This window comes from Raphanus sativus, chromosome 5, assembly GCF_000801105.2.
Source record: "Raphanus sativus cultivar WK10039 chromosome 5, ASM80110v3, whole genome shotgun sequence".
NCBI classification, from domain to species: domain Eukaryota; kingdom Viridiplantae; phylum Streptophyta; class Magnoliopsida; order Brassicales; family Brassicaceae; genus Raphanus; species Raphanus sativus.
Genome location: NC_079515.1, coordinates 25,646,053 through 25,670,677, shown reverse-complemented (window position 1 = coordinate 25,670,677; position 24,625 = coordinate 25,646,053). Strand labels below are relative to the sequence as shown.

Here is a 24,625-nt window from a genome sequence, read left to right as displayed (position 1 = left end):
GATAACACATTACAAAAAAATGATGCATTACCAATCAAATAGTTTAATAAATAATTTACATATATATATATATATATATATATATATATATATATATAGTAAGAAACACAAATCTGACACGTGAGGTTGCTAGAAATGTGGAATTTGGTTAACTGTAGAGACTAGAGAGATATAAAAAGAGGAGTGGCCGAGAAGACAAAAATGATCACGGTATAACGTCACAATGCCTTTTTGGGTTGAAGTATGTCAACTGGTTGAAAATTACGTTGAATAAAAGTCAAGTGTTCAAATCACTTGAAAGTTGAAACCACACATTTTGTATACATAAATACTAAAATTATTCAGAATTCTAGCTAAAATATAGGCTGCAACGAGTGTTTAGAAAGAATATGGTATACTGGTTTGCTAGTTTCATATGTACATTTAAATTTAAATGGCGTACTCAAGTTGTTATAATCATTTCACACAACAAAAAGGTGGTTTCGGAATAACGTAATAATTTATTAAAACTACCATGGGTAAGTGACTATAATAAACTAATTTTCCTTTTTTCTTATTTGATTAGTATATAGTAAAATATATAATAATTATATGTGTCATTTCTTCATTTTGTCTTCCTGTATTATCCGTAACAAAAACAAAATATAAAATTGTAAGAATGTCTCGTGTTTGTGACAGCTAATCTCCTTTGTCTTCTCTCTATATGTATTGTATCTCTTCCGAATCAAATATCATTCCATGACACCTAAATGCATATATTTATTAGTTTGGCGATTTTGAACCAAACTGAAAAGTCCAACATTCTTGCATAGGTTACTTAGACTAACACCACGTCCACGTGAGACGAGATCACTAAACGTCTTCCATTGTTTTAAGGAATACGGTTCGTGATATACTTGTTTAAATTTGCTAATTAATTAATTTCCATTAACTTACGTCACTTTATATTCTATGATCCGTGGTATCAAAAACTATAGCCGTCCCGCATTGGTGGTTCTCGTAGGCCGTAGCACTGCGATATAATTTCTCTTATATTTTTTTTCTTATTCTTTGTTGATATTATTATGTATTTTTGTTGTTTTTCTCAACAGTTTTAGAAGATTTTTTTTTTCATTAAAAAAAAATTTCTCTAAACTTTTTTTTTGTAATAGTTACTGTAAGTTTTTTGATAAGTTAGAAATATCTATTTTTATTTAGATTTTTTTTGTCCAATGAATGTGACTAAAACCCATTGTGATACAGGAAAAAAACTTCAATGTTGTAATAAAGTGTGGACAAGATTATGATATCAATATATTGGCAAAAACCCACATTAATTTTGGTTTTGGATTGTCATTGATTTTTTTTTTTTTTGAACTGGCATTTGTCATATCATATTTCTAACTATTTAGATATATTTCTTAAAATCTTGTTTTGAACTTTCTGATGCTATGTATTCTATTAACTTCTTTGTTGTTGTCGTCTTTGATGAATTTTATTAAATAAAAAAGTTTCAGACGGGAAAAAATTTCTTCTCCCGTTTTGATACAATTTAACTGTAATGATCTTGACTATACATATCTTATGGAGTGATTCAACTTTTCATTTGAATTATGATACGTAATGCCTCTATCATTTACGGCTTTAATCCACATATACTTCCTGGCGCATATATGCTGCATTGTCCATGTCTCTCTGTCTCTCTCTATCTCTCGTGACATATGGGTGTTAGAAGACAACTCATTAGTTATAAACTCCAAGATGTGATTTGCATGGACCGTAATTGAAACTTTAGAAAGAACTGAAAGGACAAAACTAAACATTGAAAACAGATATTAACAAGAATGCACAAAACAATACCCCATTCCCATCTGCCCCACTCTCCTCTCCTAAGTGCCAAAAATTATCTTAGAGAGTTAGGTCACGGGGGCGGCTTTTCTCTATAAATCAAACATCACTCCTTGTTTTTTCTTTCAAATAATTTTATTCTCTATTTTCCACATAGCATATATATATCATATAATTGAAGAAAATATATATTAATAGCTTTTCTACTATTTCGGTATATATATACAATATAGTGTTCTAATACATTTTGAGACAGGAAATTAGTCTTTATCAAAGAAAAAATGAATCCTCCAAAAAATGTCTCCTATCCATGAGAAATACTTGAAGGAATCAGAGTTGATGTTGAGTTACAACTTAGGAAACAACCATATAGACGTTACTTTCCTTTATAAAAGTTTCTTTTATAGTATAGTTTCTTGAGAAGTTTTATTTATGTTTTAGATGGTCAAAAGCGTGATCACTTATTGAAGAATATGAAAATTTGCATGCGACTCAACGAAGAATATCTTGTTGGAAAGGGAAACACAACACTTGTTTACAAAAGAATACAGAACGGGAAAAACAGACAACCGGCCCATTAAAAAGTATCAACTTGAAAAATAAAAAGGCCCAAAGGCCCATTAAAAAAAGCTCTTTCGAATTCCCAACACACACAGGTGGTCGAAGAAGACGAGAGAGGAAGGAAGATCACAAGCTCTGATAAGTCATGCGAACCTTTGCTGCTCGCCTCGCTAACGTAAGTTCTGAAACTCTTCTTCTAAAAATTTTTCTCTCTTTCGAACTTTTTCTGTACCTTTTACTTGTTTTTCATTCACCACCGATTCATCTGAAAAGTGAAACTTGCAGCATTTTCGGAGAGGGAGAAATGGGTATCCTCGATCTCGGAACTTCTCCTCGTTGACCAAGAAAGGTGCCTCCTTTTGACTCTCCTCTGTCTTATTTTTCAATTTCGTCTAATCTGCCTGGAGGGATCGTCTCGTGGGAGTAAGATAAAGAGGTTGAAAGCCCTTTGATTTTAATAATCTGATGAGCGTTAGGTTCAGTAGTAGTAAAAAAAGATTCGATTTTCAATCACAATTACTTGTAATCTTACTCCAAAAGTGGTTACTTTGTTTGATCAGTTAGTGCTTGTAGTAGTCTACTTTTAGTTACAGTGATAAAAGTAACCATTGACTTTGATAATCTGATGAACTAGTAGTAACTAGTAATCAAGTCCAATGTCACTTCACAGTAGCGAAGAGTCTCTGTTTCAGTCGGGATAATAATCACTTTTGCTGAAGTTGTTAATTTTGTTCCATCAGTTGGTACATTTGTAGTCAATTATTTATAGTGAAGAAAGTAAGAGAGAGTAGAGGAGGGACTTATATTTGGGGGGTTTGCTTCTGTTTTGTAGATGACCTAACATTGGAGGAAGAAGCTGAGAGGAAAATAGGATGGATGCTGAAGCTTTTCTTTGCTGGGACAGCTACCTATGTTGGATACCAGTTCTTCCCTTATATGGGTATGTCAGTCTCTCTCTATAGTTTAAAATATCTTTTTTTTTCTTTTTACATTTTTTTGTTGTGTGTTTTACTTGTGACTTGCTGGTTTTTAGGTGATACTTTGATTCAGCAATCAGTCTCGCTTTTACATGTGAAGGATCCCTTGTTTAAGAGAATAGGTGCTTCTAGACTTTCCCGTTTCGCCATTGATGGTAAAAAACCTTAGATGGTTTAAATATACTTATCTGGTCTTACCGGTGAATTTGTTTGTAGCTGATGTGTTGTAATCAATGTGGTGGTTTTTGGGTCTTATTAAAGATGAGAGGAGGATGAAGGTTGTAGAGTTGGGTGGGGCTCAAGAGCTTCTTCACATGCTGGGCGCTGCTAAAGATGACAAGACAAGGAAAGAAGCTCTAAAAGCTCTTGCCGCTCTCTCTAAATCAGGCAAGTCTCAACACATTCTGCGTTTTGGATCTCTTATTGAACATAAATATCTCAGGATGTTGAAAACCCCTTTTTCTTTTGGGCTGCAGATGAAGCTGCCAACTTCCTGGGATCTAAAGGAGCACTCTCTATCGTCAAATCGACTCCAGATTCCTCTGAAGATTCAGACATTTCAACTTACAAGTCAAACATACTCAAGAAGCTAGATGATAAAGACCTACCTCTTTCTTCCAACTGAATTTAGTCTTTTCAGAAAATGGATAGGTCCCAGGAATGATTAAGTGAACTCTTGAATTTTTGTCCAAAGGAAAGAAGCAGTCTGATTCTCTAGCTTATATTCTTACTGCTGAATACTGTTTTGATTCCAATGTTCTTTGTTCAAATGAAAATAATGGTTTAAGGAATAAGTCTTAAAGAATGTGCAACAGTTTTGGTTTCTCTGATTCAACTAGCAACAAAAATATTGCACTTCCTAAAGCTATTAACATTTGCATTTTCTGACAAATGCTATTTCACAAAGATAACAATCAAATATAAATGCTTAGGAGGAGCTAATAATTTTTTTTACAGATTTCTTTTGAAGTGATCATAGAGGGGGACTGTTTCCAAAACTCACCATCAAGTTTGCTGCGAGACTGTAAAGATTCGTCGAGATGGCGATGATGCTAGTAGCAACAGCAAGAACCAGCATTATCGCAGCTATGATTTTCTCACTTGAGGTCGATACACCATGGACATTCCTACCATTTCAAAATCAGAAAACCCCATGAGTTTAAGGTTTTTTACATTAAGCAACTGATAAAGGAAAATAAAATAAAAAAGCTTATGTTACCTTAGAACAATAGCGGCTGGAAATATGAAGGATATGGAAACAGTGGTGGTTGATCCGAAGAACTGAAGGAAGTACCAAATGTCTGTCACAGCGATCGCAGACAAGAAACTGCAAATGAGTAGACTCAGAGTGAGTCCGATGAATCTCTTTGTGTCTTCTGCCAATGACTGTTTCATCGTTGGGAACAGTAGCTCGTCGAGGTTTGCTCTCAGTGAGAAGTTTAGGAGAGGAAAGACGAGCACGAGGTGAAGCGCGTAGCTGAGCCTGACGACGTCGTTGAGAAGAGAACCAATGGAAGAGCCAGAACTCTGGTTGAAGTTCACTAGAATATCAGACATTGTCGCATCTCCAAACAAGAGATACCCAAAGAGTCCAGTGGCGAAGTAGATTGCAGCGCACAAGATCATAGAGATCCTAGTCGCTGGGATCATATGTGAAGGATCCTTGAGCTCGAATCCAATTGGATGAACTGCCACAAAGGAAACAAAACTCAGAAACATGACAATGAAAAAAAAACAGAGAAACAATTCTTACCGTTGAAATGAAACGTGAAGGCGGTTACTATAACAGGTGAAGCTGTGAAGAGATTCCAGAACGATCCTCCACTGGTTAAATCTGGAAACAGTCTCGGACTCTTCGTCTGTCCTTTGATCAGCGCGGTGATCGCCAAGACCGAGCTTATGACGACAAATAGCACAGCAAGGAGAAACGATATGGCAGAACTAAACGCGAGTGTTTCTACGCGTCTGCACAAGACCAATGGAAGCAAGAAGAAGACGTAGATGAACAACAAAGCGAAGATCCTCGTGTTCCACCAGTGGGAACCAAACCATTCTTGCAAAACTCCAAGATGAACTGATCCTCCATTTTCATTACCAGAGAGCACATCTCCTGAGAAGACAGCAAACACATAAACCCCAAACTCAACAACCTCTTCTTACTACTTGAGATTCAGTTTGGTTGAATCAGATTTTTGGTACCATGCTCATAAGTGGGGTTTTACTAATTTTTGAGTATGATTCGGTTTAGAATCTGCTGGTTTCTGTTTGGACCGGGTTATAGTCATTATTCTTAGCCTAATTTTTTCAATATTTTTTAAAAAAATTAACCAAAAATTACTCAAAATACATAAAATAATTTGATATTTAGTTAAATTCTAGTGTGTTTTTTTTGAACAAAAAGTCAAAATCTAGTTAAATTATCTAAACTACAGAAGAATAAGTATTCAAAATTCAAATAAAATAAAATATAAATTTAAAATATTTTAAACTATCTTAATTACTTTAATATATAAAAACATTAGCATATCTAACTAGTTTCGGATATTTTGAGATTCTAAATTGGAGTGCGGTCCCAAAAATCCATGCCGACGTCAGATAGAAACAAAAGATTCAAATTCAACTTTTACCTATGATGATCGAGAAAACGACAGTGCCTCCAAAAGTGGAAACCATTGTAACAACCTGTACAGCCACGGAGCCTGTTTTTCCGAACGACTCTTTCATGACTCCCGCGTACGTCGTTGATTCCCCGGCGAGAGTTGATTTCATAAGAAACCCGACAGAGATCGTGGAGAGCCAAGCGATGATAGTTATGATCAATAGAGCTGGGATTACTCCGAGAACCTTAAACGCCGCCGGCATCGACATTATCCCGGCTCCGATTATAGTCGTCGACACGTTGAAAACGACGCCCGATGTAAATCCGTGTTTCTCATCAGAAGACGGTTCTTGCTCCGGCAAGAGAGGAGTTTCGATCCGAGGAGACATTTTTCAACTGCCGCAGAGACTTGAAAAAAAATCGCCGGCGGGAAGAATTAAGTTTTTTTTTTAATCTTTTTTTGTTTGTAATGTGTGACACGAAGAAACGGCATTTTATAGCCTCCCACGGGGAGAAGTACGTAAACACCCTTTGACATTGGACACCTTTGTTTCACTGCTGGGGGTAAAATCGGGAGAATTTGATTTTTGATCATTGACTATTCTGACAGGCTGGTCAAATCACGATCACTGAGATCACCAAATGATCTTTCTTCACGTTCTTAGAGCATCCACAATGGTGGATTCCATTGTGAAATCCTTAGCCATATTTTATTAATTTTTTTCTTTTTTGTTTTTTGTTTAAATAGTTAAGGATTCATTGCAAAAAATTGTCTACAATGGTGTACTCCAATTTAGAGTCTTTAAAATAAAATAAAAAAATTTAAAAAAGAAAATTGAAATCCTTGTTCAGCTGATGTTACTTGCTGTCCAAGATACCCAAATCAAACCAGAAACACCGAGTATATGAAACTTCAAACGTTGCAACTTTTATTATCCTTTTTGAAAACTTACCTTCCAACCATAAGATTCTTTGAAGTTACAAGAACATAACAAGAACAAGAAACAACTACAGAAACCTGACGTTCTATTAGTCTTCTCCTGCGTATAACTCAGATGACTTGCTCTATGCTCAAGCAAAAGAAACCCAACCGACACACATTTATGTGCTGCAGCCTGAAGCAAAAAAAGAAAAGAGGACTTAGCACTGAGAAAACAACGAGCACCAAACGAGAAGGAGAGAAGAGAGACCATAGTGACTCTTTCTGCAACACAAGGATGATGAAACCGAAGCCACGAGAACGTCCTGTGGTATAGCACAGAGTCGCAAAAGCTTACCTTCACACAGAGAACTCAAGTTCAGTATACAAAAAACACACACACCAAAAGTTTAAAAATATTAACAAGTAGCATCTAAATCAGTAATGTTCACAACCAATCACATTTTATAACCAAAGATTGCAACTTTGGATACCGAAGAGATATATCAGGTGTATATGAGAGTATATGTGATGCATTGTAGCAAACGTACCTTAGATTCTTCTTCTGTTGATCAGAATTAATAGCCATTTTCGAATCAGTTTCCTTGGCCACTCGAATTGTGGTTCCTCCAATCTGAGCAGTTACAGATCTTTGTAAGATATATGAGATTACTGGGAAAAGAATGCAACTCAGTTTCTTAGAGCCTACCTGTGATGCAACTCTGTTCCAAGCTTGTCTGCTTCTTGTGATGGAATTGATAAATGTCTTATCTTTACGTTTCTTACCCGGTTTTGAGTTTTCGACTACTACTGCCACTGAAACCAATTGTAATCTCATTAGAGAATAGAAACCAATCCTAGACATCTAAAGTTTCAATTAAAATCCAATTAAAGTTACCATCTTGCAATACAACAAAGCTCTAGAACGGACTTCATCTTCGATCTAAGACAAAAGGGTACTTGCTTAGGAACAGAGTCGTCGGAGGGAGGATGTCCGTTGTTGCTGGCGGCTGAGCAGGAGAGTGTAGAGCGACCATGTAAGAGAAGACGAGTGGTGGGTTTGAGGTGAGATGAAGAAAATAGGAGTAAGGATCTGGAAGTTGATAGAGGAGGAGGAGCAGGAGAGAAGCTCGTCGTCGTCGTCACTAGCTGAAGCTCGTTGTTGTCATCATCTTCATTGTCAATACCTTGCTTCCGATTCGAAATCCATGGCCACCATAGTATCAATTTCTACGGAGAGAGAATAAAGAGAGAGATTCTAATTTGTCTAGGTTTATGTGCTAAGGATCAAGTCCTAAAAATACTTATCTAAGGATCAATCCTTACAATACTTAAACTAAATAATATTATTATATTTTAATTTGTCTAGGTTTATGTGCTAAGGACTCCCAAAATCCACCGTTGCAGGTGGTCTTAAAAACGTATAAACAATACAAGAAATCAGGAAAATAATATTTTTGTTCGTCACAAGATTCACGAGTTCAAAGGAAACTACATCTATTCTTTTCTTTTTGTTCTTTTACACACAAAAAAACTAATAAAATATGGGTTCAGACAGTGTCCACTTTGAACATTATGTTGTCGTGTGTTTTGTTGATGTGGTTTCACTTGGTGTTTAGGTGATACTTTGATTCAGCTATCAGTCACGCTTCTACATGTGAAAGATCCCTTGTTTAAGAGAATAGGAGCTTCTAGGCTTTCCCGTTTCGCCATTGATGGTAAAGCCTTGATGGTTTAAATATACTGTTGTAACTAACTTATCTGGTCTCACCAGTGAACTTGTTGTAATCATTTTGCTCTTGGTCGTATTAAAGAAGAGAGTAGGATGAAAGTTGTAGAGTTGGGCGGACCTCAAGAGCTTCTACATATGCTGGGCGCTGCTAAAGATGAGATGACAAGACAAGGAAAGAAGCTCTAAAGGCTCTTGCTGCTCTCTCTCTCTCTAATCAGGCAAGTTTTTGTTTTTAACACATTCTGCTTTTGCATTTCATTTAACATAAAGATTTCAGGATGGTGAAAACCTCTTTTAATCTTCTTGAGTATGCTTAAAGCCAAATGCATCTGGATTTCAACTCTTCTTTTGCTGTAGATGAAGCTGCCAACTTCCTGGGATCTAAAGGAGCACTCTCTATCGTCAAATCAACTCCTGACTCAGCAGAATATACAGACATTTTCAACTTACAAGTCAAACATACTCAAAAAGCTAGATGACAAAGACCTCACTGTCTGATTCCAATGTTCTTTGTTCAGTTGAATTTTGGTCTACGAAAATAAGGAATAAGTTTTAAATAGTTTGCAACAATTTCGGTTTCTTTGATTCATGTAGCAACAAAAATATTGCACTTCCTAAAAGCTATTACATTGCATTCTCTGTCAAACCTCTATTTCACAAAGATACAAAAAAATATATATGCTAGGGGAAGGTAATAATTTTACAGATTTCTTTTGAAGTGATCATAGGGGGACTGTTTCCAAAACTTTTCTTCAAACGATCAGTTTGCTGTGAGACTGTATAAGTTCGTTGATATGGCAATGATGCTAGTGGCAACAGCAAGAACCAGCATTATCGCAGCTACAATCTTTTCTCTTGAGGTCGATACACCATGGACATTCCTACCATTTCAAAATCATAAAAAATACATGGATTAAAGATTTTACAGTAAGTACTTGAAGTAAATGATAAAAAGAAACAAAGAGAGCTTCTGTTACCTTAAAACAATGGCGGCTGGAAATATGAAAGCTATGGAAACTGTGGTGGTTGATCCCAAGAACTGAAAGAAGTACCAAATGTCTGGCACAGCGATCGCAGACAAGAAACAGCAGATCAGTAGAGCCAGAGTGAGCCCGATGAATCTCTTTGTGTCTTTTGCCAGTGACAGCTTCATCGTTGGGAACATGAGCTCGTCGAGGTTTGCTCTCAGTGAGAAGTTCATGAGAGGAAAGACGAGCATGAGGTGAAGCGCGTAGCTGAGCCTAACGATGTCGTTGAAAAGAGAACCAATGGAAGAGCCAGAACTCTGGTCAAAGTTCACTAGAATATCAGACATTGTTGCATCTCCAAACAGGAGATATCCAAAGAGTCCAGTGGCGAAGTAGATTGCAGCGCACAAGATCACAGAGATCTTAGTTGCTGGAATCACATGTAAAGGATCCTTCAGCTCGAATCCAATTGGATGAACTGCACAAGCACCAAACTCAGAAACATGACAAAAAAAAACAAAGGAAACAGAGAAACAATTCTTACCGTTGAAATGAAACGTGAAGGCTGTTACTATAACGGGAGAAGCTGTGAATAGATTCCAGAAGGATCCTTCATTGGTTAAATCTGGAAACAGTCTTGGATTCTTTGTCTGTCCTTTCATCAGTGCGGTGATCGCCAGGACCGAGCTTATGACGACAAAGAGCACAGCAAGAAGAAACGATATGGCAGAACTAAACGCGAGTCTTTCGACACGTCTGCACAAGACCAGTGGAAGCAAGACGAAGGCGTAGATAAACAGCAAAGCGAAGATCCTCGTGTTCCACCAGTGAGAACCAAGCCATTCTTGCAAAACTCCGAGATGAACAGATCCTCCATTGTCATTACCGGAGAGCACATCTCCTGAGAAGTCAAAACACACAAACCCAAACCCAAACTCAGCAACCTCTTCTTACAATAACAAAAGATTGAATTAACCAAACAAAATTAACCGAACTAACCGAACCAAATTAGCCCAACTAAACAAAAATAACCAAATTTAACCAAATATATCCCCCATCTAAAAAAAACTTATACCAAATTCTAACCGAAAACCAACAAACAGTTTTAATAAATAAAATTTCAGACCAAAATTAACCAAAAATTGAACCGAAAAGATTTTTCCGGTTCACTTCAGTGGGATTGTGGCCAAACCGAATAAACCGAAATCAAAAATACTCGAACCGAAATAACCAAATAAACCGAAGCCGCAAGCCTACCTATAATGATCGAGAAGATAACCATGCATCCAAAAGTAGCAACCATTGTAGCAACCTGCACAGCTACGGACCCTGTTTTTCCGAACGACTCTTTCATAACTCCGGCGTACGTGGTCGCTTCTCCGGCGAGAGTTGATTTCATAAGAAATCCAACAGAGATTGTGGAAAGCCAACCGATGATCGTGATGATCAAAAGAGCTGGGATAACTCCGAGAACCTTGAACGCCGCCGGCATCGACATTATCCCGGCTCCGATTATGCTCGTCGACACGTTGAAAACGACGCCGGAGGTGGATCCATGCTTCTCAGAAGACGGTTCTTGCTTCGGCAAGAGAGGAGTTTTGATCGGAGGAGACATTTTTCCACCGCCGGAGAAGCTTGAAAAAAAATCGCCGGCGGGAAGAAGTTTTTTAATTTTATTTTATCTTTTCTTTTTGTTTGTAATGTGTGACACGAAGAGAACGGCTTCTTATAGTCACAGGGAGAAACAGTGAAAGGACGTAAGCACCCTTTGACATTTGATGAATATGCTTCACCGTCGGGGGTAAAATCGGGAGAATGATATTTGATCATTGGCTGTTTCAGACAGGCTGGTCTAATCACATCACTGAGATCACCAAATGATCTTTCGTCACGTACTTAGAAAACGTAAAAACAAAAAATACCAAAAGTCAGGAAAATAATATTTTTGATCGACGCAGGATTCACGAATTCAAAGGAAATTACACCTAATTTTCTATTTATCTTTTCTTTTATGTTCCATTTATAAAAATAGGAATATTATATGGGTCCCCCGCTTGGATCTTGTCCGAAACAATGAATCATTCATTTTCATTACAAGAGAGACTGTATCTAGACGGGAAAGTGGCTAGGAAGTGTACTACCAGTTCTCGACTAATTTAGAATCGACTATAAGCTCCCAAAACTCGTTTTGAACAAGTATTAGGCGGCAGCAACTATATGCTCACGTGTATAAATTAACTTAAGAGCAGACGTTTTGAGACTTTTGATCACGAAAACGAAATGGCAAATCGATTAAAAGAAGACGGGATGGACCAGTCAAACGAACTAAGAATATCATTTTTTTTGTTTTATATCATATACTACATATGTATGAATCGATCTTTCAATACTGTCAACTATCGAGTTAGTTAATATTATTGAATTTGGTTAGTGTGGTTACTATATTTTTTTTTTTGAAAAAAAAGGTGTGGTTACTATTAGCCAAGCAAAATTAAGATAGAACAGAAAACATTAATGCATTTAGTTGAAAATGTACAAAAACGTTATGAATGTAACGTTTCTGTATATTTATAGTTTCAATGTTTCATGACCCAACTACATAACAAAAACAAAACACACGGTTACTTAATCCACAACACCATAATTAGAAACAAACGAAATGATAATCAACTAAAAAGCATCGATGCCTTACAAATTTTGCAAAGAAGATACTAGGAAGAAAGACGAAATAAACTAGCACAGAAGAACAAATGACATTTCGTAGATGGGCTCAAGTCCTAAACAAATACAAAGGCCCATATTCGGCCCACTAAAATCGGGTTGAAGAAAAATCTCTTCCTCCACCACCAAACAACAAAGCGGGTCTATATTTTCGCTCCCCGATCGATTTCTCCTCCCTCATTTCAACGAAGCAAACCCTCTGCGAGGAGATAACATCCGAAGAAACAAATCGAAATCGTACCATCGGAGTTGATCCGAAGTCAGAATCTAAGGGGGAGTCATGGGGGATCATGCGGTGAGAGCGGAGGAATTCGAGAAGAAAGCAGAGAAGAAGCTCAACGGATGGGGAATATTCGGATCTAAGCACGAGGATGCTGCCGATCTCTTCGAGAAAGCTGCTAATTCCTATAAGCTCGCCAAATCATGTAATCTCTTTTTTTTTCGTTTTCGTTTTCGTTTTTTTGAGAAAATCGATATGATTTGATCTTAGGGTTACGGTGATCCATCCATGCTCCTGTCATTAAGTAGAGTTAGTCATGGGGTCTAGGCCTATTTTGATCTATAAAGAAACTTGATTGCATTCGAGAATTAATGTTTGGTCATGAAAAATTGTATAATTTTTATTCTCTTGCTAATGTGTTGAGTGTATATGGATTTGTTCAGGGGATCTAGCTGGAAAGGCTTATCTTAAAGTTGCTGACTGTCACTTGAAGGTGTAAACAACTCCTTTTGCCTTCAAACATGCTGATGTGTATTGAAGTATTATTAATGTTTTATGATTAACTTTTTTGCTTTCTATTTTGCAGTCGGACAGCAAGCATGATGCTGCTAACGCCTATGCCGAAGCTGCTAAATGCTACAAGAAAGTTGACACTAATGGTTTGTATATAGGGCAAAAAACCTTTTTTTTTTTTTGAACTGGAAGTCGTTTGTGTGTTCTTTTCTTTATGAGATGATCTTGGTATGCAGAGGCTGCATCTTGTCTGGAGCGAGCTGTGAATATTTTCTGCGAGATAGGAAGGCTCAACATGGCTGCCAGATACTACAAGGTATATCTCTTCTTTTGAGCATGAACATAATAATAATACACTCTTTGAAGTACGACATTGGTTCACTAGTTCACTTATTAACTACCCCCTTCATTGCTCTTGTCTCCTTTTTGTATGTTATCCAGTGGATATGTGTTAGTAATATTAGTGCAGAGTTTTCTTTCTTCTGTTGATGGTTTGTACTAATAGGCACATTAATGGTTTTGTTTTTTTGACAGGAAATTGCTGAGTATTATGAAGCAGACCAGAAGTTAGAGCAGGCTATTGATTACTTTGAAAAGGCTGCTGAATTTTTCCAAAATGAAGAAGTTACCACTTCTGCAAACCAGTGCAATCTAAAGGTGGCACAGTATGCTTCCCAGTTGGAGCAGTAAGATCATGAGAACCTTCCCTTTATTTTCTTTTGCTTTCTCTTCCATTGGTATTGACATGCTTACAGTACTCAGCTGGGACCAACCTCCATGATTTCGAAATTTGATGACCAATGATGATGATAGATTGATAGCTTTTTATTTACCTTGGTTAGGATAGATTGGATTGATTGATAAAGGTTTGGTGTATCTTTGACAGATATGAGAAGGCAATCAAGATTTATGAAGATATAGCACGCCATTCACTCGGAAATAACTTGCTTAAGTATGGAGTCAAGGGCCATCTTCTCAATGCTGGCTTGTGCCACCTTTGCAAAGCTGATGTTGTTTCCATCACTAATGCTCTCGAGAAGTATCAGGTTCTTCTTCTTCTTCTTCCACAGAGAACACCCGTAACATCAGCCATTATGGTATTAACTATGGCATGATTTCTAAATTATACGTTTCTGTAGGATCTGGATCCAACTTTTACAGGAACAAGAGAATGCAAACTCTTATCGGTAAAGCTTAAAACTGAGTTTTGTATTTGATTATGGGAGTAATAGTTTAACGTAAAGAATGCTAACTTAAATGTTCTTTAATTCCCATGGATAGGACCTTGCTTCTGCTATCGATGAAGAAGACATCGCAAAATTCACAGACGTTGTCAAGGAATTTGATAGCATGACTCCTCTGGTACGGGACCATACATCTCATACCAAAAGACTTTGAATAATGTTGTCTTCTTGTTACCTTGGTCTGATCTTTATCATGGAATTTGCCAGGACTCATGGAAGACAACTATGTTGTTGAGGGTGAAGGAGAAGCTGAAGGCAAAGGAGCTTGAAGAGGATGACCTCACCTAAACATATCTCTTTCCATCCGAAGCTTTGGTCTTTATTTGTTATTTGCTGGTGTGTACTCATCATTTGTGTTCGTGCTACTTCTTCATGTTCGACCCTTCATTGTGTCTGGTTTATGAGATTTAAGGTTTCTTAAGAGGTTTGGTCAAAACTATGTTTGTTTGATATCACGACTATGTTTGTTACGTCTCTCATTACTTCATCTATGTGAACTTCTCAACTATTTGGAGATTTGATTTGTGTACATCTAATAAAAGATTGTTTACATGAAAATTCAAATAAATTTTCATCTTTGCTGCGATTACACTTTCACAATACCTTTGTGTGTGTGAAAAGGTATGTGATTCGACCGAACAATGTATGTCACGTTATCGCCACTTTTAAGTTCTGACAAGCATTTAGCGCATAGAAGTTACATTGAGAATGTTCTTACATACATCTTGAATCAAAGAAACACATACACCAAGAACTTGTGAAGGAAACCAAACATAAGAAGATAGTCTAACACCAATTCTCATTGTCATCAACCATAACAAGCAAAGCAATGATAAAAGCATAATCCACCTCTGGATTCACCCTCACCCTAAAATTATATTTCCCTTTGCAGAAACTTCCCCATGTGAACTTATGCGTCACCTGCAAACATCCCACACCGAAACAAAAACATCTCAGTTCCTGACCAATGAGTGAAAAAAATTACCAAACTATATAAAGAAAGAAATGTGTTACAACTGTTTTACCCCTACCCCAGCAATGAGAGCATCTGATTTGAAAACTTTGAATGATATATTTGAGTATCCACCAGAAGCATGAAAATCACAAGTATTGCTCTTCTTGACATTATTATTTTCAGCCAAGAAAACATCCAGAGATGTTTTCAATGACATCGCTAAAGATTGTTGTGCCGTGAATAACAAGTCTTCTTTCTCTTTGCTCTCTCCTCCATGCACCTCCCATTTATTCTTCAACGTAATTCCCTGCACACACACACTCAATCTCAAGCAATAGTCCTTTCGTGGTTTTTATGATTGAATGTATTTGTAACCTTTTGACGCATTGTGAGGACTGTAAAACCAGCAGGATCACGCATAACCCTTTTACGGTTAAACCCAAAAGCTTGTCCATCAATTTGAAGGAGGAGATTCCCACTTGGATCAAACACTTGGTAATGGTCTTTTGAGAGATTCTGAACTTTCCTCTTCACCATTAGATCCATTGTGTATGGATTGCAGAATTGATCACTCACTATGCTTATTGCAGGATCTCCTACTTGCCATTCTGTTTTTTTATTCTTTGGCATTGATATAAACTCAAGAAGAAGCTTGCAGAAAGGCTCTTGCTTTGGAGCCCTTGATAATCCTCTCCTTATGAGATATATCAAAAACTGTTTTCATATTACTTTTTAGCAAATATATCAACTAGAAAACAAGTTACAACTTTGTAAGATTGTTTTCTTAATTCTCAACCATAGATTGTTAAACCTAAAAATAAACTCATTCATTCTGTAAATTTAGAAACAGAACAACTAAGAAAGCTGCTATTTCTAGACTCAAAAAGAGTTTCTCCATTGCCAATAAACTTATCAAATAGCCTTTAGTATACATCTTTTCAGTTACAAAAAAAATATACTTATCAATACATGAAACATGTACAGAGTGCTCTTACAGTTACAACAACATATCACATCTTTAATCATTACAGAACAATATAGTTACTTTTATTACCGAACTGGACATAGAATAGAAGGTATCTGTCACATCCAGAAACCCAAGAATTGGAACAAACCCTATCTTGCAAAGGAAGCAACATAGTCGGTACAGTGCTAGTTCCCTCCACGTTTGTTTTTTCTCCACTCCCATGGCTTCTCTGGATTTTTAGCCGCCCACAAGCCAATACGCTTCTGCTTAGCCTCATTTTCCCACTGATCTCAAAAACCAAATAGACCATTAAACATCATAAAGAATAATACAAAGAAACTAAATAGACGTAAGGTTTACAAAAATCTTGCCTTTGCAAGCTCTGGACGCTTGTCATAGGCTAGATAATGCCAAGCAAGACCTTTCTTTAACATAACTTCTTGTACAAACTTTCCATTACAGTATATATCTCCTACACATCTTCCATAACGATCCTCTGCATAGACTAACACCTTCAAGACTTTCCCTTCAACCATCTTAAGCAGCTCATCATGTGACTCTTTTCCAAACGGCATTTTACTTTCCGGTGCATCAATTCCCCTGTTATTATTCCCAAGTTGTTTATTAGACACTCAATATTGGAGACAGAGTTTCCCACATAGTTAAATAATAAATAATAACTAAACCATTTATCACCAGTTGACAGTTTATCTAACTTAATACTCAAGAAAGCATTGATTCAAGAGATTTAAGATGAGAGTGCTTTACCTTAGTCTTATTCTGAACTTTTTAGCAAGCACTTCTTTGTTCTGAACATTTATCATCCTAAGCCCCAAGAAAAAAGGTCAGAAGAACTATAGCTCAATATGATTCCTATGATGAAAACACACAAACCTGTAACCAGAAGCTATGATCTTCTTGTGAAGTGCATCTGCTTCTGTGTAATTCTTACTCTCACGGGCCTTAGCTCTTTTTGCCGCAGCAAGACTCACTTCCTTAGGAAGTGTAGATGACACAATAGGATCTGTGCTACTGACATACACATTAACTGTATCCCCATCTGCCACAGATTTTTCATCCACCTTATTTCAATCAGAAAATTTCTTGATTTAGAAACATTGTCATCATAAAGAATAACGTTTTATAGAGGATTAATAAAGTTTTTTCTATACCGGAAGCGTTAGGAGCTCAAATTTAAGGCCTTCAAGTACAGGCGAAGGGGATTCACTGGAGACCTCATCAGGCTTACCAGGTGACGGGAGTCTATAGAAAGACAAAAGTCCCTGAGTTTATGTCATTAACAAACAAAATTTCAATAATCTTTACAAAATGTGTAGTATATTTGCAACTTTGGAACATGACGAGTACCTCAACATCAGCTTTCTTATGCCCCTTTAGAGTGGTGATAACAAGCCTTGCAGCTTCCTCATCGGTCTGAGGCCGAGGTTTAGCTTGCTTCCATGTCTCAAGTATCTTTCCATACCTTAGAAACCACGTTTTCGAATATTTTAAAGATCTTAAGGTAAATAAGAAAGAAAGATTCAGGATGATCATGTGTCTTTACCAGTTTGCTTGAGCCTTTGTAGAAGACACAACATAACTTCCGAGCCTTTCAGGAACCTAATACAACATTTTATTTTTACAATTCTGATCAATTTCTTAAGAATCTGGAAATAAATATTGTGACAAAGATCATTACACAAGATTACAGTTAGATGGTTACTAGAGACCAAACCTAAGACTAGTAAAGCAGATCCAAAAGGAAGTTGAGAAAGCAAATGAAGAAAAACCTGAGATGTGGTCTCGAAGCTAAAGAGATCACGTGAAAGTGCTGAGACTCCGTGAGGCTTATCGTCCGTCGTGGGGCTGCAACATTTCCGGTAGAGTAACCTAATAGCGTTACCCATTTCTTGGATTCGATCTGAAAACAATAAAAATACAAAGAAAGAGTTGGAATCGCCTTTCTTCCTTTCTGGTACACAAAAGTCTTGCAGTTAGATTGTTTAGTTAACAAGCTATTACACGTGGCAGTTAGTTATTAGATAAGAAACTGAATGTGTTATCTTTTGTAAAGCAACTATTGTGGTGCCCTGTTGTATTCAGATTCGATTGGAGTACAGTATATCTTTATTGACTTTATGTTAAACTCACATATTTTGGGGTTTTAAGCAATCTTTAATAATTTACAAAATTAACCGTAGCATAAAGGCTTGGAGCCTTGGATACATAAGCAAGCAATACACAATCCAACTAGTTAATTTTGTAGTGACTCTTTGGTTTAGTTTTGTAATATTGTTTTTTTCTATTTAACTTTTAAGATGCACTTTTCAAGATTTATATTATGTTTTTTTCTTTTGGTCAAAGATTTGTGTTATGTTAATTGCCAACAAAAATGTTATCCTTTTTGTTACAGTAACTATTTCTTTCCAATTAATGATTTTTATAGAAGATTAGAAAACAACTTAATTTGATCCACAAAGTGTGTGATAAACATAATTTCTAATCAGTAATTGCCATAAATAATTCTTTTCAAAGTAATTATTTTTTTTTGTCACTGAATTGTATTATTAGCTTTTAAGGCAAAAAGTTCTAAACAATGAGAACCAGTAAAACAACATAGAAAAGGGATACACCAGTAGGAATCCAAAATAAACTAACACATCTATTTTGCGTATGGATGACTAAAGATTTTTCATATAAAAGCTTCATATTTGCTTCTGGAATAGACGAATCTTAAAGGAGATAACCTTCATATTAATCCAAAAGCACCACGCTTCAGAATGAGTTGAAAACGATTGTCATTCTCTTTTTATTACTCCAGTAGGAGCCACCAGAATAAAACAACTCTCTATTTTGCTCTATTATCAGAGTCAAAGAGATTACCGTTCTATAGAACTTTATGCTGTCTTTCGAAGTAACCATAGTTTGCAGCAAGAACTCCATCACCATTGAATGAAAAACCATCAACGATTGCAGCCGGTAAGATCCGTCGCCACCATCCGCAATAGATCTGTCAATTAACTTTTCTAAACAGTTCAACTGAACCGAAAGTTTTATCTTTCCAAACTAATTGGAAGAAACATACGAAAGAACAATAAAAATCCTTGCCAGATTCAAAATAAATTGGCAATAAAACAGCGACCGGAAACAAAACAGATCTAAAAAAGAGATGCAAAACGAATTAAACAAGCCGATGTCGGAGCTGAAGAAGCCTCCGATCATCGGTTTGAAACTATGAAAAAATTTTCTTTTTCTCTTGACGGCTAGGGTTTTGCTCTAAAAAGTTGAGAATCTACTCTGAGGAGAATATGTTTTTCTCTTTCTTCTTTTTTTTCTTTCTTTCATTCAAAGTAATTATTTATAGAAGCTATAATCAACTTAACTTGATCCACATATTGTGGGATGAAGATAATTTTTATTTATTTGTTTAATTAAACCTTTTTTTGCTTTGTTTAATTAAACTTGAGATGGACAAGATCTTGTTACGTGGATTGTTTAGTTTAGCAAGTCAAATAAAACGTGACAGTTTTGTTTTGGGGAAGAAACTAAATGTTAAAAAGAAAACAGTAACGAGAAAAAAAATAAACTTGAGATATTTACTCAAAATCCACTAAGGTCAACTTGAAGACATAGTTACATTTATTGAAAGTTGGTGAATGATTGCCTCTATTTGCATACAGATCTATATTATTATTTCCGAAATGATTTTTCGCAACAGAGCTCTCACGTTAAAAGTTAGAGTGGTTAAAGTCAATGATATTTTTAATAATTTTTTATATATAATAATAACAAATTTATATTAATCATATTATTTTTTTATTAAAATAAGATAAGTCTTATATATTATGTTGTTATCTTAAAACTATTATTTCTAATATAAAAGTTTAAAATAAGTTATAAAACAGTTTATCTATATTTATACAATTATTTATGAATTTATAATATAATTAAAATTTGTATTAATAATCGCAACAAAGCTCTCACGTTAAAAGTTAGAGCGGTTAAAGTCAATGATACCCTTAATAAATTTTTATATATAATATAAACTAAATTATATTAATCATATTAATTTTTTTAAAAAATAAATAAGTCTTATATATTATTTTGTTATCTTAAAACTATTATTTCTATTATAAAAATAATTTATAAAACAGTTTATCTATATTTATACTATTATTTACGAATTTATTATATAATTAATTTTTTTTATTAATAATATATTAAAGTCTATGATACCCTTAATAGTTTTTTATATATAATAAAAAATAATTCATATTAATCATATTATTATTTTTTAAATAAGATAAGTATTATATAATATGTTGTTATCTTACAACTATTATTTCTATTATAAAATTTAAAAATAAGTTATAAAACAATTTATCTATATCTAACTCTTATTTACAAATTTATTATATAATTAAAAATTTATATTAATAATATTAATTCTTTTAAATAATATAATTCTTATATATTGTGTTGTTATCTTAAAATAATTGTTTTTATTATAAAAGTAAAAAACAAATTAAGATATAAAACAATTTATAATTAAATATTAATCAAAAAAAACTTTGTATAAAAATGAACAGTTTATAATTAAATATTAATCAAACAAAAACATTTGTATAAAATGTTTTCTAAAATATTTTTAAAAATAAGTTATTAAACAGTTTATTTATATCTATACTATTATTTACGAATTTATTCTATAAACAAAAACATATTTATATTAATAAAATAATATAATTCTTATATATTGTGTTGTTATCTTAAAATATTTTTTTGTGTAATAAAAGTAAGAAAAAATTAAGATATAAAATAGTTTATAACTAAATATTAATCAAACAAAAACATTTGTATAAAAATGAGAATTTTATAATTAAATATTAATCAAACAAAAACATTTGTGCTCTATTGCTTCAGCTTCAACCGCGAAGAGATGGGTTACGGCCAACCGTGCATCTGTAAACTACTAGCTTTTGATCTTCACACAGAGATGTTTCATAGTTTTTCTACTCAGGATTTGGAGTCTAGAGACTGCCGTGAATTAAGCATGTGTATTCTTAATCATCGTCCATGCATCTTCAAGAAACGTCTTGGTAATAACGACCTTCTCTTCAAAATTTGGGGTCTAGACATAAACAAGAGTTCATGGGAAGTTATGTATTCCATAGAATTTTCGTGTTTTCCGCCAGAATTCTACAATAGGTTCATCATTCCGGTGGCAACAATCAACGATCATGTTATCCTCTCAAACTCTCGTCGTGACATATGGGTATTCTACGGTTCCAAAACCCATATTTTTCCTTACAAATTTACTGCTAGTAAATACCATATGTCTTTTTTTGAGACACTGGTCTCTGTTTACCAATAAGTTTGGTTATTTGTATGTCTTGAATGTTTATATGAATGTTTTCAAGATTATTTTACCTAATAAAAGATATTTAATTGAAATAAAATTATTGTATATAAAATTATTTAATTTAATTATTAAACATTTTAAAAGCATGCAAATTTAGTTCTACTACTTTTTAAATTGATAATATATCTATTTGTAGTTTTGTAAAATTATTAGGCCCGCATGTACGGATCATCTAGATTTATATGTATAAGTTATATATAAAATTGTATGTTTGAACATAAAATTATTTTTTAAGTTTATGTTTAAACATAAAATTATAATATTTTGTGTTTTCTTTTTTAAAAAAAATAAGATTATGTGTGTCTTGATACTAATACTTTATATTATATTATTAAAATAAGATTTTTTAAAATAATGCAGGGAACGGAGATCAGTGGCCAACTCTTTTTGCTCTTACCGTCTGGTGGTGCTGGAAATGGAGATGCGGTTATGTATTTGGTGATCAAGGGAAGTGTCGAGATAGAGTGTAGTTTGTTAGAGATAAAGCTAAGGAAGTAATAGATGCGAACAAGAAGCTCCGGGAGTGTCCATCTTGTGCGTTAAGAGTGGAGAAGGAAATCGCTTGGCATCGACCGGCGGAGAGTTGGTTTAAGCTGAATACTGATGGAGCTTCTAGAGAAAATCCGGGCCTAGCTACGGCGGGTGGGGCTCTGCGTGATGAGCATGGAGTGTTGAGAGGGGGTTTTGCAGTCAATATTGGCATCTGTACGGCTCCTTTAGCGGAATTGTGGGGTGTCTATTACGGACTGTGTATAGCATGGGAGCGGGGGATCCGACGACTGGAGGTAGAAGTGGATTCGGAGAGTGTGGTGGGTTTTCTTACGACAGGGATACATGATTCTCATCCCCTGTCTTTCCTAGTACGTTTGTGCTATAGCTTCATATCAAGAGACTGGTTAGTCAAATTTTCTCATGTGTATAGGGAGGCGAATCATCTAGCAGATGGATTAGCTAACTATGCGTTTTCTTTATCGTTGGGTTTACATTGTTTTGAGTCTGCTCCAGAGCATGTTGCTCATATTTTATTGGAGGATTGTAATGGAGGGTCAAGAATTCGGCAAGTTTGCCGGTAGTTGGTGTTTTGTTTATGAATAAAAAGTAGGAGACTCTTGTCTCTTGCCTCTTACCAAAAAAAAAAAATTATTGATTTTTTGACCTAAAATATTTTTAAAAATGAGATGAGTTCAATCAATAAACAAATTATATAATTAACAAAAAAGTAAAAAGAAAAATGTTTAAGGGATCAAGAATATAAATTTTATTTTTCCATACAATATTTCGAAAATAATTTTCATAAAAATTTCACCATGCACAAGGCATATGTCTTATCCTAGTATCGTATAAAAAGAAACACAAATGTTTTTTGTGTTACTATCAACCTATAAACCAAAAGAAAAATTAAGAAAATATAATTTTGGTCAACACCAAAAAAAAGGAACTAAGAAAATATAATTTTGATCGACACAGGTTTTACGAGTTCAAAGGAAATTACATCTAATTATATTATATAAATATATATATATTTTTGTTTATCTATAAAGAAAAAAAAATTAGGGATTTTAAATGGATCCTCCGGACAATGTCCCACTTGGATCTTGTCCGAAGCAATGAATCGTTCATTTCCATTACAAAAGAGAGTGTAACTAGAGGCCGGTTTAGTAATGTTGTCATTTATCAATTTCGGTTTAGCTATTTGTAGCGCTGGTTAAGTTGGTTTATCATCTCAGAACAGTTAGAGGAATTAATACAACCTTATCTTCTTGATCAAGTCTTCGCCCTATCACCACCACCGTCATTGTTTATCATCCCTGAATCTCAGTCAGATCTTCGAGGTGATCCTTCTTAGTTAGTGACCGACCACCTTCTAGTATTTGATAGGTAGTATGCTGGCTTCAACGCAAAACCCATTCTCCTGCTTCGCCGAACCATTGTATCCGAGAAGCCGCTCCGTACTATTTCACCCGCTTCCAACAAGGTTCTCCATCACTGCCCATTCGAAAAGATGTAAACTTTAGTTTAAATTTTTTTTTTTTTTTGGACTCGTTGAATGCCTTTTGTTTTGCTCCATAGGTAGGTCGTAATGGAGGCTTCTCAGCTTCTGCTAAAAGATATCATTTTGGGAAAGAGTTGCTGAGTTTTGCTTCAGATAATTTCTTGCCTCTAGGTAAATGCACTCTCTCTCTGCTTAAGCATTCTTAAGAAGATTTATTTTAATTTGCTTGTTGATGTTTTAATTAGATGTTTGTTGCAATGTTGGTTAATTGTCTTACAGCTCTTGTTACTGATTTGCAAACCCAACTCTTGGATGTCTTGCCGACAAATACTCTCTTTCAACGTTCAGCACAGGTGGAATATTTATAACATCAGGTGATTCTATCAGTCTCTATATGTATGTATAATTTCTTTGTTTTTATGTTGATGTAGCTGATGAATATCCACTGTGTGTTCTTTCTCTGTCTTGTGGAGCAGGAAGGGTTGGCTTTACATACTGAAGCTATTGGTGCTGCTGTGAAAGGGTGGCCTCTTGGTATCTTCGGGCTAGTATGATCTTGCTTCCTGTTTAGGTTTCATACCCTCTCTGAATGGTTCATCTTTTCTCTAGTTTTAGATTTTCTCTGCTATATTCTGCTTATTGGCCCCAACGTAGTTTTTTTCTTCAGTCATTGTGTTTATGAAAGAATGTTTGATCTTTTGGTATTGATTTTCCTCTCTTTTTTTTTTTTTTTTTAACATTATGTTAGTTATATATACTGCTAATTAATCTCAAACAATTTCTCTCTTGTTTTTCTTGTCAGACCTACTATTTTGTTGCTCACTCCATCCTTATCAAGGCTAGTTATGCTAGTCCAACTCCAACCTCAACAACTTGTTACAGGTTACTCTGTCTCCCCCTCTCTCCAACTTAGAATGAAGTAGAAACTCGAAAAGATCATGGTCTTTCCTGATTTTATACTTCTTTGTATTGACCTACATTGGTTTACTCTTAAGTAAATCTACAGT

General features: G+C 35.0%; 6 protein-coding genes and 1 long non-coding RNA gene across 7 annotated transcripts; 2 read left to right on the top strand and 5 right to left on the bottom strand.

The window, feature by feature from the left end:
- Nucleotides 1-2,467: 2,467 nt before the first annotated feature.
- On the top strand, nucleotides 2,468-4,195 carry LOC108832234 (uncharacterized). Its single transcript, XM_018605729.2, has 6 exons — nucleotides 2,468-2,563; nucleotides 2,674-2,737; nucleotides 3,221-3,328; nucleotides 3,422-3,520; nucleotides 3,627-3,752; nucleotides 3,842-4,195. The coding sequence occupies exons 1-6, from the start codon at nucleotides 2,534-2,536 to the stop codon at nucleotides 3,988-3,990; spliced, it is 576 nt and encodes a 191-aa protein (XP_018461231.1). The 5' UTR covers nucleotides 2,468-2,533; the 3' UTR covers nucleotides 3,991-4,195.
- Nucleotides 4,169-6,423, bottom strand: LOC108832232 (amino acid transporter AVT6C-like). The gene is made up of 4 exons (XM_018605727.2): nucleotides 5,993-6,423; nucleotides 5,119-5,475; nucleotides 4,585-5,053; nucleotides 4,169-4,492 (listed from the first exon to the last, which is right to left on the bottom strand). The coding sequence occupies exons 1-4, from the start codon at nucleotides 6,351-6,353 to the stop codon at nucleotides 4,339-4,341; spliced, it is 1,341 nt and encodes a 446-aa protein (XP_018461229.1). The 5' UTR covers nucleotides 6,354-6,423; the 3' UTR covers nucleotides 4,169-4,338.
- A 381-nt stretch (nucleotides 6,424-6,804) lies between these two features.
- Nucleotides 6,805-8,145, bottom strand: LOC130512636 (uncharacterized). Its single transcript, XR_008946204.1, has 4 exons — nucleotides 7,593-8,145; nucleotides 7,435-7,517; nucleotides 7,155-7,241; nucleotides 6,805-7,079 (listed from the first exon to the last, which is right to left on the bottom strand). It is a non-coding gene; the product is annotated as an uncharacterized LOC130512636 (long non-coding RNA).
- A 1,027-nt stretch (nucleotides 8,146-9,172) lies between these two features.
- On the bottom strand, nucleotides 9,173-11,291 carry LOC108832233 (amino acid transporter AVT6C). Its single transcript, XM_018605728.2, has 4 exons — nucleotides 10,841-11,291; nucleotides 10,128-10,484; nucleotides 9,593-10,061; nucleotides 9,173-9,496 (listed from the first exon to the last, which is right to left on the bottom strand). Exons 1-4 carry the CDS (start codon nucleotides 11,196-11,198, stop codon nucleotides 9,376-9,378), a joined length of 1,305 nt encoding a protein of 434 aa, XP_018461230.1. The 5' UTR covers nucleotides 11,199-11,291; the 3' UTR covers nucleotides 9,173-9,375.
- A 1,133-nt stretch (nucleotides 11,292-12,424) lies between these two features.
- On the top strand, nucleotides 12,425-14,797 carry LOC108832235 (alpha-soluble NSF attachment protein 2). Its single transcript, XM_018605730.2, has 9 exons — nucleotides 12,425-12,729; nucleotides 12,968-13,017; nucleotides 13,111-13,183; nucleotides 13,274-13,353; nucleotides 13,572-13,723; nucleotides 13,924-14,083; nucleotides 14,177-14,224; nucleotides 14,319-14,399; nucleotides 14,489-14,797. The coding sequence occupies exons 1-9, from the start codon at nucleotides 12,585-12,587 to the stop codon at nucleotides 14,567-14,569; spliced, it is 870 nt and encodes a 289-aa protein (XP_018461232.1). The 5' UTR covers nucleotides 12,425-12,584; the 3' UTR covers nucleotides 14,570-14,797.
- Nucleotides 14,520-15,932, bottom strand: LOC108832231 (protein LURP-one-related 14). Its single transcript, XM_018605725.2, has 3 exons — nucleotides 15,612-15,932; nucleotides 15,313-15,543; nucleotides 14,520-15,202 (listed from the first exon to the last, which is right to left on the bottom strand). Exons 1-3 carry the CDS (start codon nucleotides 15,864-15,866, stop codon nucleotides 15,068-15,070), a joined length of 621 nt encoding a protein of 206 aa, XP_018461227.1. The 5' UTR covers nucleotides 15,867-15,932; the 3' UTR covers nucleotides 14,520-15,067.
- Nucleotides 15,933-16,133: 201 nt separating this feature from the next.
- On the bottom strand, nucleotides 16,134-18,198 carry LOC108832222 (staphylococcal-like nuclease CAN1). Its single transcript, XM_018605714.2, has 8 exons — nucleotides 17,994-18,198; nucleotides 17,768-17,823; nucleotides 17,572-17,686; nucleotides 17,376-17,486; nucleotides 17,098-17,285; nucleotides 16,972-17,028; nucleotides 16,575-16,803; nucleotides 16,134-16,487 (listed from the first exon to the last, which is right to left on the bottom strand). The coding sequence occupies exons 1-8, from the start codon at nucleotides 18,108-18,110 to the stop codon at nucleotides 16,389-16,391; spliced, it is 972 nt and encodes a 323-aa protein (XP_018461216.1). The 5' UTR covers nucleotides 18,111-18,198; the 3' UTR covers nucleotides 16,134-16,388.
- Nucleotides 18,199-24,625: the final 6,427 nt, after the last annotated feature.

Coding starts and splice junctions, on each gene's coding strand:
- LOC108832235 (XM_018605730.2), top strand. CDS start 12,585: ATGGGGGATCATGCGGTGAGAGCGGAGGAATTCGAGAAGAAAGCAGAG. Junction 13,184..13,273: donor CAAGAAAGTTGACACTAATG/GTTTGTATATAG, acceptor CTTGGTATGCAG/AGGCTGCATCTTGTCTGGAG. Junction 14,225..14,318: donor GAGAATGCAAACTCTTATCG/GTAAAGCTTAAA, acceptor TCCCATGGATAG/GACCTTGCTTCTGCTATCGA.
- LOC108832231 (XM_018605725.2), bottom strand. CDS start 15,866: ATGCCAAAGAATAAAAAAACAGAATGGCAAGTAGGAGATCCTGCAATA. Junction 15,544..15,611: donor TCCTCACAATGCGTCAAAAG/GTTACAAATACA, acceptor GTGTGTGTGCAG/GGAATTACGTTGAAGAATAA. Junction 15,203..15,312: donor CAGATGCTCTCATTGCTGGG/GTAGGGGTAAAA, acceptor GGATGTTTGCAG/GTGACGCATAAGTTCACATG.
- LOC108832232 (XM_018605727.2), bottom strand. CDS start 6,353: ATGTCTCCTCGGATCGAAACTCCTCTCTTGCCGGAGCAAGAACCGTCT. Junction 5,476..5,992: donor CGTTTTCTCGATCATCATAG/GTAAAAGTTGAA, acceptor CTGTCTTCTCAG/GAGATGTGCTCTCTGGTAAT. Junction 5,054..5,118: donor CTTCACGTTTCATTTCAACG/GTAAGAATTGTT, acceptor CCTTTGTGGCAG/TTCATCCAATTGGATTCGAG.
- LOC108832234 (XM_018605729.2), top strand. CDS start 2,534: ATGCGAACCTTTGCTGCTCGCCTCGCTAAC. Junction 3,329..3,421: donor CCAGTTCTTCCCTTATATGG/GTATGTCAGTCT, acceptor GCTGGTTTTTAG/GTGATACTTTGATTCAGCAA. Junction 3,753..3,841: donor TGCCGCTCTCTCTAAATCAG/GCAAGTCTCAAC, acceptor TTTGGGCTGCAG/ATGAAGCTGCCAACTTCCTG.
- LOC108832222 (XM_018605714.2), bottom strand. CDS start 18,110: ATGGGTAACGCTATTAGGTTACTCTACCGGAAATGTTGCAGCCCCACG. Junction 17,286..17,375: donor TTGAGCTCCTAACGCTTCCG/GTATAGAAAAAA, acceptor GATTGAAATAAG/GTGGATGAAAAATCTGTGGC. Junction 16,804..16,971: donor AAGTTCAGAATAAGACTAAG/GTAAAGCACTCT, acceptor GAATAATAACAG/GGGAATTGATGCACCGGAAA.
- LOC108832233 (XM_018605728.2), bottom strand. CDS start 11,198: ATGTCTCCTCCGATCAAAACTCCTCTCTTGCCGAAGCAAGAACCGTCT. Junction 10,485..10,840: donor TATCTTCTCGATCATTATAG/GTAGGCTTGCGG, acceptor TTGACTTCTCAG/GAGATGTGCTCTCCGGTAAT. Junction 10,062..10,127: donor CTTCACGTTTCATTTCAACG/GTAAGAATTGTT, acceptor GTGCTTGTGCAG/TTCATCCAATTGGATTCGAG.